Raw genomic sequence first — 14,801 nt, 5'->3', positions numbered from 1 at the left:
CTGTTTCCCAAGGAAGCCTTCCCTCCCTCCAACCTCCACAATTTGTTCCTCTCTTCCTAGAACATTCAAGGCTAAGTCAACTTCTGACAATGCTAAGCTCTCAAGAATCAAATACATTTTGCTTACTAAAGTGGCTACACGCTCTCTCCCCTAGACTCACAGAAGTGCACGTGTAATGTATAAATGAATGACCGGTTGGGTCTCAAAGGGACAGACATACCTGCTCTCGCCCGTCCCGATCCTTCGGTCTGTAGAATATCAGAAGCAAAACCAGAAGTACCTTTCCTGAGGGTCACTTCTGTTGACACCCTTCACTGCCTACTGTGTCAGTTCTAGTAAAACTCAACTTCTTCCAAAGCCCTACATCCCGGACTCTCTCCAGTGTCCTCCCCAGCAGGGGCTCCCTCCACCCTGGACTGCACAGGGCACTCTCCCCGGGTGCCCACGCCAAAAGCCTCCAGGCCTCTGCCCGGGCTGCACCTGCGATCTGAGACACATTCTTGACTCCTTCTCCTGGCTGACTCTTACTCTGTCCTCACAACTGAATGTAGAGCCCATTTCTTCCAGGAATTCCTCTCCGATAATGTCCTTTAGGTCTTGTCTGGTCTCTATCTATAGCAGCAGTACATGGTGACCAACTGGGTGTTTGCCCGCTCCTTTGAGACCACGAACACTTGGGAACCACGTGGGAAGGAGTGAGAGATTACAAGACGGTTGAGGGAAGCAAAAAGCAGAAATCACAGTCCAAGTCCCAAATTCAAGGATACTTTCTCAGAAAAAAGTATAAACTATTTCACACGTGTGCAATTTGGCTACTATTTTTGTGGCTTGGGGACAGCAAGAACTTGGTGTTCTAGTCCAAAACCTAGGTTACATGCAAAGAAATGTATATATTCATATCCAAAGGAAACAAGAGCTGCTCAACAACAGTTTGCAGTTAGAACTGAAAGGAACTTTGATAAAGGCAATCTCTCTCTCTCTCTTCTTTCTTTTCTGGCATCATATAATTTTAGAAGTATTTGCGTGACTAACAGACGTCTACAGCCCGTGATTCTGCACTGAAGTGTTTGGGGCTGAGGAAGCCCAGATTACATTCACTCTGTAAATGCAATCACACCAACACACTGATAGGTGCCGTGAGTGGTGGAGCTGATGTTCCAAAGCAGGCAACATTATTCTGTAAGAGAACTCTGAATAGAAAGGAAGAAATGCAATGTCCTATACTGAATTTCATTTGCTATATGGGCCATTAACTGATAGTATATCTTGACTAATGAAACCCAAAAATAAATTGTCAATGTCGGTTTTCTTCATCTGACCATTTTATGCTAACTTCGGATATTAAATCCTCACTCCATACGGAAGCTCAGGCCTATGCTGCAGCACAGTTACACCCCGTGGAAGAAAGCCGACCAAGGGAGAATTGGAGAGTTTCCCTTTAGAAGCTGCGAAGTGTGGTTTTACACCTGTATATCATTTGCAACCACATCATCGACAATGGAGTTAGACGTTACCTCTGTGGGGCGAAAAGCACTGCATGCTTCAGAACCATCAAAGAACGCTGAGCTTTGTGAAACAGTCCTGAGGCACTTAAATCATACTTTTTCTGAAAGGCTCCAAATCTGACCCACTTCACCATTCCAGGTATAACAGGGAAGTACTGGAAACAGAAGAGAGAACATGCCCTTGAAGTCTGACAAGGCTCTGCTTGAATCCTGCTACAGCATTTATCAACCGCTAAACAAACCAATTCCTTAACCCCTCTGAGAAGGCTTCCCAATCCCCAAAAGGGGGCTGTCAGCGCCCACCTGGGAGTCATGGATGTGAATGAAACACGCAAGTAGGGCGGCCGACTGCTACCTGACACGGGGCCTGGCTAGTTTCGCTCCGCTGCCCTTCTGCCCCTTTAAACTTGCACTGATCACCCTGGTAAGGATCAAGTCCCCGGAACAGACTGCCCGTATCTTCTGTGTATCCCTGGATACATGACTTACACTTAGGAGGCCAGAAAAACAACTGCCTCCTCCCAAGTCACTAACAATATTCTTAAGAGTCTGGGTATTTTTAACTCTATTTTTCAGGGAGACTATTCCAGAACTTTCCAAGCACCATTCTCCAGGTTGGCTCCCCTCCCAGTGCCCATCCTTCTTACCTCAGATCCTCTGTCTGACTGCCTCCTGTTCATGGGAAAGCGAGTCCGGTAGGGTGGGGACTCCCTAGGCCTCCCTCCCTCCCTCACAGGTGACTGTGAATACCTTCTCCCCACTCCAACTCCAGCTTCTGAGGATTCTAACCTTCCGTATCCTGCAGCCTCTGCACCTTCCTAAGACGCACACGTGGCCAAGACTCTCCCTTTGGATTTCTTTCTGGCTGGCCCTGCTGACCCCCAGGCCCCTTAAGGATAAATGGGATTGCTCTGAAAATGATAAACGCCGCTGGCTGACACACCAAAGCTGCATGGTCTGGGCTTACCTCCAACCGAGGCACAGCCCTCCCCTCCCTCAGCCTCAGTCTGCAGCTCTCGAGATGATCTAATTCACATGCAAGGCTGTGAACACCAGCTAAGAATGACGACTCCCAACTTGTATCTCTAGTCCAGCTCCTTCACCTGAGCCCCAGTCTCATAGAGCCGAGTGCCTCTTTGAAGTCCTAACTTGGATGAAAAATGGCATCTTAAAAATGCCTCATGTCCACCATTTACTCTGGAATTCGATTCCTGGAAGGTACCTCCCAGACTCCCCATTTTAGTAACGGCCTCAGCACCCACCTAGTTGTCTCAGCTCACATTCAATTTCCACTGTTCCCTCCCCCAGGCCCTGCCCTGGAATCAGTCCTGTTATTTTCGCCAATAAGCTGATCTCAAGTGTGGTTTTGCAGGGACCATGGCCGGAAACACCCAAGCTCACAGCATGGTGCACTAACAGTCCGCCGTAGGGTGCTCCCTGGAGGGGGAGGCATCTCCTGCCGCTGGTCACCTCAGAAGGCACTGGATTCTCACACAGGAGGCCCAGGAGAAGGGACTCAAGATTTTCCCGTGGTCTGAGCTTTGAAGGGCCCGAGGTCTGGGGGAGCTCCTAATTAGCAGACACACTTGCCAGTGAGCAGATGAGGATGGGGGAACCCACGCAAGGCTGTTATCACTCCAACTCCTGGGCTCTTGGGAGCCACGGGAAAGACCTGTGTCCAGTGTACAGCCCAGCCATCACAGATCCCAGCCTGCATTTGCCAACCCGGACAGCCTAGACTCCATCTACTTGCGACACTTACTTCTGTTCTGTTCCCCACCCAGAATGTGATGGACTCATTCAGATATTCTGGCCTGTCTCAAGCGAGACAGATTCAGTGAAAAATGAAGTGTCCACATTTGGACCAGAGCATGAAAGGAGAAACAAGGCCTCATGGTCAGCATGATGGTGGTGGCCACACCCTTCCACCGGGTGAGATGAACCATGGTGAGGGTGAGAATCCAGGGTCCTAGGTCGGCCAAATCATCTTCCTTCACGGTTGTCTGGGGTGTTGGAGACTGACTACCACAAACTAACGACACGGCTGTCAGTGGTGGATGTCAGCTGCAACAGAAACGGATTCAACTCTTTACTGCCAACATGGGTTAAAAGTAAAGGCCGGGGCAGGGAGGTCTGCACGGCTGCTGAGGCAAACCACAGACCCAGCTCTGAATGCCCACTGGCTGGAGCAGAGAGGAAGCTACGGCCCTTTTAGCTGTCCCTGTGTCCAACAGATCCAGGTGAGCCAGCTACTTAGGAGAAGGTCATGTTGTCCTGATACCCAGAAAAACCAGCCTCGTAAAGGGAACAAATAGTGTCATGGATTTTAGACCCAATTCTGCCCCTTTATGAAGGCAAAGTAAAGTAAATGGCACGGGGAAGTTGAATGCAAAAAAAAAAAATTAAAGAACCAAACGGTGACCGCTTCCTCCAACAGCGTCCCCTGCAGCTGTCACCCCCGAGCCGGCCACTTCCTCACCAGTGACCGCCGGCCAGGAAGCGCCGTCACGCACGTCACACAGCAACAGCCAGGAACCGCGTGCCGAGCACGTTTGTGTAAAAGCAGGAATCGAGCAAAATGCTGCAGAGTTTGACCTTACAAGTTTAAATACTCCATGAAAAGAATCCCTGAGCAGCCGACTAAATCAATTCGCATCTTACTTCTTCAAAACAATCAAACAAATTTAATAAGGGCGCATTTGTCACCAAATAAAAGGAGGACCAAACAGGTCCCTCAAAGCAAGGATTTTAACAGGTATCTAACACCAGTGGGTAATGTGCTAACAAAGCAAATATTCCAAAACATTAGAAAATACAAAATGACTAGGATAATACATGGATCAAGACAGATATTAAGATTTTGCTTTTTAAAGCGATGGAGACAGTATGGAGGGCAATCTGGCTATTTCCAATGCAGGGTGTGCACAGCCCACATTTTCAGATGCAACAACATGCTCACTGGGCAGTACAAATGAAAAAGGAATAAAGAAAAAGGAAAAGAGGAACAAGAGAAAATTAGAAACACACAAGAACAAAAATGATTTTGACAGCATGTACAAGAATTTACATGAGTGTGTGAGGCCAGGGACGAGGGGATGGTGAGACCCACCCTCACCCCCTGCTCCAGGGAAAGCAGGGACCTAAGGGGAGCGGCGCTGCCGGGGGACCCCAACGTGGTCAGCGCCCCTAACCAAAATTCCACCTACAAGCTTCAAGGCAGCTTTTGAGCTACAAATTGTGGTCGCATTTCAGTCTGGACCGTTTTACTCACTTCCACCAAGAGTAGCAGGAGAGAATTAGGCTCTGCTCCTGTACCAAAGAATTGTTTAAATAATTAATGACTGTGGAATACTAAAAGCAACAATGGGGTAAAAGTGACTGGAGGAGAATGTGCTTGACCCGAGCTCACTGGCCGCGTTATCTCACTGACGTTCAGAAGCTGGCTGAGCCCTTATGGTACCAGAACAGACAGACCCAAAAGGAGGGAGGTTTAATGCGCTGCTGTATTTCGATACTGGGAGCCATGCCTGGTACACGAGGTTCTGGGTAAACAATGGGGACAGTGTCAACCACTGTGGGCTAATTACACATCCGGATACTCCGCCAAGTCCCAAGGGCAGACTTCAAAAGACAAAAACAATCTGGCATTCTCTGGTGGGGCTGCAGACTCAGAGACAAGCATTTGTTGAGCAAAAATATCACCAGTGCCTCCTATGACAAAAGAGGAGGCACTGGCGTGGGGGCTGGGGCAGGGCTCCAGGCTTCCACTGCTCACTCACCAGTCTGTCCAGGGGGAGAAGTGGTCCCTGCTTATGTTGCACTGATGCACCTACCTTGACTAATGCCTGGGGCCTCAGCAGGTGTTGACAGGAGAGGTGAACGGAGCCAGACTTGGTGTAGCACGGTGCTGGCAGCTATGCCCTCAGCAGTGCCCAGGCTCCTATACATGCCACCTCATCTTAAGAAGCAGATGGGGAGTGCGGGCATGTAGATCACAGGTCCCTGAGAGGACAAGTACAGACCATGGCTACAGCATGCCTCTCCCCTTCCTTAAGTCATAGAGGTATGTCTGGGAGGAACAGAAAATTCATCCAGAGCCCGCTACATTATCTCTCGCAGGTGGGACTCGTGTCCCCTGTGCTTCTCACTCACAGGGCTGGTCTAGACATTCTTTTTATCAATTCTCTAGCATCTTCTCCTCCAACTTACCAACAACCAGAGAGTAGGATCTGATCTTAGCTAAGTTCAAGAGTCACAGAGCACTTCCTTCACAGCGGGCCCAGAAACATGTGCCAGGTTCTCCGACCGTCACCTGTGGGACCACCATGAGCCCTCTCCAGACTCAAGGACAGAGGCCGTAGGCCGGGGGAACACAGCTTCCCTCACTCTCCCCAGCAAAGGTTTCCACGTCTCGGAAAAGGCATCTCACCCTCTTCTGCCTGAGGGACAGCACAACAGATACACCAGGAAACAGAGCTGAAGTTGGGGGGGTAGGCAGCCCAGAAGAGCTCGTCTGTACTTCCGAGGCAATGTGGGGCCGTTGACTTAATCACAGGGAAAAAGTGAGAATGAACATTTCCCTGCTCTGTCCCATACACCGTGATACGCCTTTCCCTGCATAAGGAGTTCATTCGGAAGTCCCCGGCGGTGTTTCTGATGTCCTAACTTGGCATGGAGGCTGTCGGGCAAGAAGACAGGGCCTGAGCAGAATAGGTGCTGGGCCTGGGAGGCAGGAGACACCGGCTCCAGCCCCAGCTCAACCAGCTCCTCGTTCCGCCTCTCGGGTTTCAGCATCTCATCTATAAGCAAAGGGATGAGACTGTCCCAGGACAGGCTGCCCAACAGAAATGAAATGAGAGCCATGTAAATAACGTTTCCCATTTGCCACGTTTAAAATGGTAAACAAAGAAACAAACCAACAAAAAAAAAACAAATACTAGAAACTGATTTTAAGAACAGATCTTACTTAATCTACTGTATGTAAAATACTATCATTTTGACATGTAATCAATATAGGAAGTAAAGAGATAGTTTATATACTTTTACTAGACAAGCCTCAGTGTCTGATGTGCATTTGACCTAGAGCACATCTCAGCTCAGTCCAGCCTCCTCCCCAGTGCTCCTAGCATCAGTGGCTTTGGCTACTTTATTGGACAGCAACCCCAGGGGTCCCACCATGGTCATGGCTGTAAAGCGGGAGTAAGTGTCCACACTAACCCTAAAAGGATCTCTCTGAAACAAAGGCGGATTCACTTTGAAATGTCTGTAAACCGGCGGGCTGCATCTCCATCCCCCCTTGGCTACAAGACAGACTTCTTCCTTGCTGATCCCTTTCTGGATGTAGGGAAGCAATCCGGCACAAAGCCAGGGTGGACTGGCCTCCAGGTAAACTTACCTGCTGTCTGTGTCCAGTCCCATGAAGTCCTCCTTCTCAAACGGGATGCAGGGGAGGGGGATCTTGTCCCCAGAATTCTTGGGGCCACCATCCAGCCACTTGGAATTGAGCAAGATGAAGAGTGACTCAGTGAAGTCCTCGATCCTCTTCTCCACCACCCTGCAGTCCTCTAAATTTGAAGGCAACGTCGGTGCGCGGCTGCTCGACTTCCTCCACATGCAGTACAAAGACAAAGAGCTGAGAGTCATTATCGAGGTGCCATACAGCTCCTCTGCACGTGGAGCTTCTCCAAGGCCTTGGCAGAGAGACAGTCGGTAATGGTGACAAGGCCCACGACCTTGCAGTGTTTCTGGAAGACGCTCCACCCATTCTCGGGCACATAGCGGTGCCTGTAGTGGATACAGAGTGTCCACTGGGAGCCACATGGGCTGATATGGCTCACCGAGGTGAGTAGCTGATAGATGCAAAAGAAATTCTCCTCTGAGATGATCTCCATGGTTTGGACTACAACGGGAAGAGTCTGGTGGTCCTCAGCACACTGCACGTAGTCAGGGATGCTCATGTTGCAGGCCCTGCCGAGACAGGAGAGGAGATCGAGGTACATACTCTGCTGTGTGCTATGGGCCCATCTGGGTTGCGGTGACCTGGTGTGTACCAGACAGAAGGCAAGGGAAGCCAAAGCAAATCCGGGGGTACAGTTTGTCCTCATAGTCTGCACATGGCTACTGTTGCTCGGATCACATTACCCAGCTTTTGGTCTAGGCTTCCTGCCTCTGCAGAGAAAGGTCATTTCTTATTTTCTATTTCCAAGCACCTAGCAAGGCCCTGATGCAAAGTCACTGCTCAAAAATGCTGAATAAAGAAATGAACAAAGGAAATGCTTCCCCAACCCCCTTCAGCAGAATATAAAGAGAAGGACCACAGTAGGATCAAAAGATCTGGATTCCTATTCAATTTATTTGAACCCCTTAGCTTCATAGTAATGGATAAGAAAACTTGCCTTGGGGTAGAGGGTACTGTTCATTGGTGGAGCACATGCTTAGCATGTACGAGGTCCTGGGTTCAAACCCCAGTACCTCATTTTAAAAAATCAAACAAATAAATACACCTAATTTCCCTCCTGAAAAAGTATTTTTTAATTCAAAAGTCAAAAAACACCTTGCAATTGACACAACATTGTAAACTTGACTATACATCAATTAAAAAAATCCTTGCCTTGCAAGAATATATCTGGATTACGGATGTTTGCAAATGTAAAATGCCTAGGGTACCACCTGCATAAAAAGTGGTGACTGTACAATTGTACTATCCCCCCTTTATGAGCTATTCTTCCTTTGGGGGAGTTATAACCTCTCAGAGCTAATTTTCTCAGTTTAAAAAATATAAATATTTCCTGGTTCTCAGTACTGCTGAAGAATCAGATAACCCTAAGAAAGCATCTGACCCACAGAATTTACTCAATAAATGTTTCTTGAATGAATGAATAAACAAGCAAAGTGAATGCTGCTCCCTGCCAAAGACCATCATAATGATACTTCCTGGGAATCCCAAGCCCACGTTCACCAGACTCTGCACTAACAATGTGGGTGACCTGGGCAGGCCTGTGTGCTTCTCTAAGCCCCAATTTAATCGTGGATAGAAATGAGGGCAATAACACAAACCTCAAATTGTTAGTGAGTCAGTAATTAATTGTACCCCAATATTGCAAGATGGAACCATTAAGGAAAACTGGGCAAAGAGTCCATAGGCTCTCTCCATATTATCTCTTACTACCACATGGGAATCTACATTACATCTCAAAATAAAAAGTCTAATTTTTTAAAGAGGTTTTCGAGGTTAGGTGAGCTCACTGTCTCAAATAAGGAACACACAGTACAAATAGGACAATGCCCAGCCCATGAGATACACTCAGTTAACATTCCCACTGAGCCCACTAGTCCCTCCAACTTCTAATGGTGTCCACTTCCAAGAGCCCATGTGACCATCCTTGTTCTAATTTTCTATTTGTAATTTTTTTCTTTTCATTAAATAGAAACACCCAATTCCATAGAATTCTTACCAGATATCATGATGGCAGCCCTTCAAAACCTGACCACAGAGATCAGGATGGCAGCCCTTCTTGGTGAAACAATAAAATGAATAGCCATTTTCACAAGACCTCTGAGTAAATCTACTAGGGAACTTCATCCTGGACTGAGGAAGAGGACTGGGGAGGAGGGGGCATTCAGGGGCACAGAGAATCATGGGCCACCTGATCCACGATGGACTTTAGACTCACCCTCACCCTTCAGGAACTACTAAATACACACAGACAGAGTGCTATGGACAAGATTTTTTTTTTTTAAACAAATCCCTGAATCCCTAGCAGGTCTTGTTTCTACCCATACACAAATGGCTTATTTGCATAATGTTTCACAAAAGCCTTAAAATATTATCACCCCAACTTGACACATCAAGAAACTGAGGTAGAGAAGTTTATCACATTCTACAAGATTAGAGAGAGGCCACGTCAGACACCGTATTTAAATCCAAGCCCCTGCTCCAGTGCTCACACTAGAAAGTGTGACATACTGCCCCTTTCCTGCCCTCTCCCTGCAATCAATCTCTGAAGAGTCTTTTCTGTGTCACCTGGAATCACAATCACATTCATTTTCCACAAAGAGCTATGTCACTCCTTGGAGGACTTTTCAAAATCTAAAGGGTTGGTTTGAGAGGAGAGATTTGCATTTTCTGTTTCTCAAAGGAAACATGGCTTTAAAAGAAACTGAAAAGTAGTTATCTAGTCTAAGCCCTCATTGTGCAGAGAAAGAACCGGAGGCTCAGAAGAGATGAGGAAAGGGCCTTATTAACAAATATTGCCTCAGTGCAGCACCAAGCCAGACCTGGCACTTCTAGGGGAGGATCTGGAAGGCCCAGGAGAATGAGTGTTAGAAAACAGAAAGAGAAGAAGCATACAAGGCCCCGTCTCTTCACCACCATAACATGAATTTCCACCAAATTACCCAGAATGGGTGCAGCCAATATTAAGTTTGTCAAAAGAGGTTATAGAATTCTCAACCATAGTGGAAATTCCAACATTTACTGTGCTTTTTTCCCAGTTCAAGCATCAATTCAGTGGGCACTCTGTACCAGGGACTACACGAGGCCTGGGGTTCTCCCAAATACAGATCTCTATTACCACGTGTGCAAACCACATTAAGGCCACCAGAAGAAAAGCGCCCACAGATAAGATGGAATTACTGAAACTGAAAGCAGCAAAAGAGCATATATTACTAGGAAAAACGGTGCTCCTAGTAATGGACACATGGACATAGAATGCAAACTGTGTTTAGCAGGCAGGAAAGGGGGGATTAACAGATACAAATTAGTAAATATAAAATAAATGACAAGGGCCTGCTATATAACACAGGGAACTATATTCAATTTCTTGTAGTGATTTATACTAAAAACAATCTAAAACATATATATATACATATGCATATGTTTATAACTGAATCTCTGCTGCACACTTGAAACTAACATTGTAAATTGACTACACTTAAATAAAAAATAATTTTAAAAAATAAGTAAAAATAAATGCAACGCCATTAAGAAAAAATAAAAGAACTCTCTAATCCCCTTAACTGTAGGTGGTCGAGAAATCTAGCTGCAAACACCAAGTCCACTGGATCACTCCAGCACTGGCTGTCACTCTTTCTGACCATCAGAGAGTCACTTGCTTCACTGAGGTTACTTTTCTCTTCTGTGAAAGGCTACAGTTGCAACTAACGATGTATAGAATCTCATCATTCACAAGCCCAAAAAGTAGTGAGGACTTCACATGGGCCAGGCTCTGGTCAGATGAAAAGATAGGGTCCCAGATATATTCATGGGTAGAAGAAGTTTATGCCATAAAGGTATAAATTCTTCCTGTTTTGATAGACAGATTCATTTCAATTCTGGTTAGAATTCCTACCAGATTTTTCTTGGAATATAACAAGTTAATTTATGGTCAGGAATAGCCAAGAAATTTCTTTAGAACCACCACTTGGGAGGGGTGGATAGGTCATTCATTTCCACTGCTCTTTCTGAAGTGATGAAAACGTTCTGGAATAATAATGCATGCACCACTGTGAATATGCAAAAAGCTGCTGAATTGTACCATTTAAATGGATGGAATTCATGGTGTGTGAACTAAATCACAATAAAACTGTCCTATGAAAATTATTTCTTGACAATTATTTTTCAGTTTATACACTAGTCTGTCCCACAATTTAAGAAAAACAAAAAACCTAAACAAGCCAAACTATGCCAGGAGCACTTTAGGGCTGCAATATGCCTGGGTCTCCAAGGCCTCTGGTGGTGCTGTTCCTGTTAACACACAATAGCTGGGCTGGGCTAGTTAGGGACTGTAACTATCTTTTGAAAATCGAGGATCACTCCTTTCACCCTGGGAGAGGGAAGGAAGGAGGATGTCACAGCCTCATGCCTTCAGCACATTTTTAACAGAACCAAGCCCTGCTTTCACCACTGCAATCCCTCTCACTATAAAAACACGTGACATCAACAAGCACCGCCATCATAACACCTGAAAGTGTTCAAGGTACTTACCTGAGGCAGAAACATGGAGGGGGGAGACAGAACCTCGCTTAGCAGTGACGCTCCCTTTTCCCGACTCCACCAGGAGAAGCTGGGCGTTAGAGCCGGAGGCTTTCAGCCCAGGTAGCAGCGCCCACGCCACAGAGCTGGTCCTCAGGGAGCGGGAAAGGGAGAGCAGGGCAGCCCCGGGGTCGCGGGGCAGGGAAAGCGGGGAGGGGGACGCGGGCTGCAGCCTCGCTCGGAGGACAGCCCCAGCCACAGTCCCAGGCGCCCGCCCCCGTCCGGGTCCGCAGACCCCGCCCGCCCGGGACACAGCCCGCCCAGGGGCGGGGACGGGCCGCCGGACGAGAAGAGGAAGCCCGGGAGGAGAGGACTAGCGGGAGGGAGAGGGGAAGGGGACGCCAGCCGCGGACTGAGGGGATCCCGGCTGGGTGAGAGATGGCAGGTGCACACCAGGCCCTGGACACTGTGGCCGGGACGCCGGGGCAGGTGGCGCTGGCAGAGGGGTCTGGCCTGAGCAATTCATCTGAACACGGGCTGACTAGCGCCCTTGGGGTCTGTGACAGGCGGACCGCCCTCCCGCAGCCGCCTGACCCCTTTCCCAGGAGCCCCCCACCTTGCACTTCCACAGTCAGAGGCCCCGACCCCAGGCAGGAACCAAAGGCCTACCGGGCGACGTAGTTGAGAAGCCTTTGGGCCCGATCCCCGGCTCGGATATGGAGCTCCCAACCAGCGGACCACTTGGCACTGACTGCGCATGCGCAGGAGGGCCAGCGATCCTCTCTGGGTTCTGTGAGAGAAGGTGGGACAGCGAGGGAGGGAGAAGATGGGAGCGGGTGGAGAGGACGGGAAAATTGGAGGGATACAGATGGACAGGATGAGCAGAGAGAAGGAAGGGATCTGGAGAAGGGAGGGTCTTAGAGGAGTTGGAGAAAAAAAGCTTTACCTCTGGGGCACCCCTAGGCGGCAGACCTGCCTCTGTACCCTTCTGTTACCCTTCAAGCCCCGCAGCTCAATTTTACCACCGTGATCCAACCCTCCGTCCGATGCTTCTGCAGAAACCCTAGGGAGATCACACCCGTTGCCCCCACGCGGAGCTGGGTTTTCTGTTGCTCTCAGAACCAAGCACCCGCAGGTGTTGTCGCTCAGAACTACCTTGGGAAGAGCACATATTCCCCTTTTACACGCTGGGAAACAGGCAGGCAGGATCTCTGCCTTAGCTCCACTGTCCCAGGTGTTGGGCTGGCGGGGAGCGGGATGGTACAAGATCAGAGCCCCAGACAGAGCAGACTGCCTGAGTGTTGGTGCATAGTCCCCATCCCTCCTGGGTAAACCATACCCCACCCTAGTGGAAACATCAAGGGCTCACAGTAGTTCCCTGGGTGTGGGAGAGCTGTCCTCATGTGAAGGAAAAGTCCAGCTGGGCTAACAAGCTAAGTCACAAATCTAAGTGTGATAAGTGTCAGTTTACTGATCTAAATTCTGCTGGGCTATCTCGTAAATATGAAGTTTAGTGTCAGTTTATTGGCCTAACAACCTAACTCGTAATTCCAAGCTCAACAAGTGTCAGTAATGTGATCTGTTACAAATTGATAAGCTCCAGTGTACTTATTCCTTGCTTTTTGTTCTTTGAGCCTTATTGGCTAAGCCCCCTTACTTGTAACTAAGCCTTTAAAACCTCATGTGCACGTCTTGGAGGTACTCAAAACTTCGGAGCCGAAGCCCCTCTGAGCCCACCGGCATAATAATTCTGAGTACTCCAACACTCCGATTGGTGCTTTTGTCTTGGCTGGCCTGTTTCCATAACACTCAGCTCCAGTGCCCAGCTTTCTAGGTAGATAGGAGTGTTACCAAGTCGAAATTAATTCTCCTCAGTGCAGGACAGGCCAATAATTTGGGAGACCAGATGTTGGGGCATGGAATAGCAAGTTTCTGTAGACCTAGATGGCAAACTAATGTCCTGGAAAACCATCTCCCCAAGTCACAATTCAGGCTCCTTTCCTATGTGCTTGGTTAGTGCAAACTTCTTAGTGTAGGAATTCCTTCTTGTTAGAATCCTTTCTTCTTGCAGCTATCTGCGTGGGTCAGATCCCTGTAAACCTCCAACAAAAGAAACGTAATTTTCTATTCTGCAATTTGCTATCTTTTAATGAATGAAAAAGTGTTAAATATCCTTAAAGGTCAGAGCCTTCAGAATAGGGTCTCCTGTTTATTTCAGGCTCTAGGCAACATTGTTTTACAAGCAAGATGAAGCCTAGGTGACAGAGCATAGGGTTAAATTCAAAGGAACAAATCTAATATGGAGTCAGATTTGTTCTGTTATATTACCCGGCCAGATGCCACTTGAGGATTTAAACCCCTTTAAGTTAAAAATAACTAAAATTTTAAAGGAATTTACATACATAGGTGGGAATGTGCAAAGCATATCTGGAAAAGCACCCAAAGGATAGTAAACAGAGGCATCTCCAGAGAGGGCTGAAAGAACAGAGGATGAGGGAAAACTTCTTTCACTTGTGTATTTTTGTTCTCTGAGTTTTTTTTAAACCATTTCCTTGTATTTCTTTTTCAGATAAAAGAAATGTGTAATGGAGCAAAGGAGTAATTAGCTTAGCAAATACAGCAGCCATGGAATCACTAGTCATCACTTTTGATTTAAGCCAGAAAGCATTTTTTGACTCTCTCCAATGTGCTCTGTCCTGTTTTAAGACTTCTATTAATATTATTATTATTATTATTATTATTATTATTGTTATTATTATTATTATTATTATTACTATTACTACAAGTACTACTACTATGACTATTACTATTATTACTATTATTTTATGAAATAATAACACGGTTTACCTCACCCCTGCCCATGGCTGGTGGAAAACCAACCGAGTTTTTCTTGAGTTGTTTTCCAAGGAGTAGAGATGAGTTTATAAACAGAACACATCTTCAGGGCAAAACAGGCAGTGTGCATTACCAGCAGGCCAGACAGCAATGAAGGGTTTTCAATAGAGGCACCCAGAAGCTGAGAGAGAAAGCCTCCAGGACACTACAAAAAGCTGCCCAAAATGCCATCTCCATGGTACTACTGAAATAGGAAAGAACAAATCTGACTCCATATTTGATCTGTTTCTTTGACTTTAACAAAGCCAAGTTAATATGCTCCGGTCTTTTCATGGGTTATGATGTCACAGAGGAAACGGACAGGTCAACAAGGAACCACTCTGCCGTGATCACGGAGCCGGGGAAAGGGATGGGCTGCAAGATGTATGAAGCAGCCACAACTGTGCCCGTGCTTCTAGGCAGGTATCCAAAATCGCCTCGACAAGGTG

General features: G+C 47.3%; 1 protein-coding gene across 1 annotated transcript in view; it reads right to left on the bottom strand.

Moving 5' to 3' along the window:
• The window catches only part of LOC140693509 (uncharacterized), a 311,246-nt gene that overhangs the window by 24,005 nt on the left and 272,440 nt on the right, over positions 1-14,801 (bottom strand). Inside the window, exon 14 of the mRNA XM_072957329.1 lies at positions 6,901-7,472. Coding sequence (XP_072813430.1) covers positions 7,148-7,472 — 325 coding nt within the window. The 3' untranslated portion in view covers positions 6,901-7,147. The remainder of the gene's footprint in view (positions 1-6,900; positions 7,473-14,801) is intronic.

The sequence above is a fragment of the Vicugna pacos genome, unplaced genomic scaffold, assembly GCF_048564905.1.
Source record: "Vicugna pacos unplaced genomic scaffold, VicPac4 scaffold_19, whole genome shotgun sequence".
Taxonomy (NCBI): domain Eukaryota; kingdom Metazoa; phylum Chordata; class Mammalia; order Artiodactyla; family Camelidae; genus Vicugna; species Vicugna pacos.
This window is presented reverse-complemented; position numbering and strand designations above follow the sequence as displayed.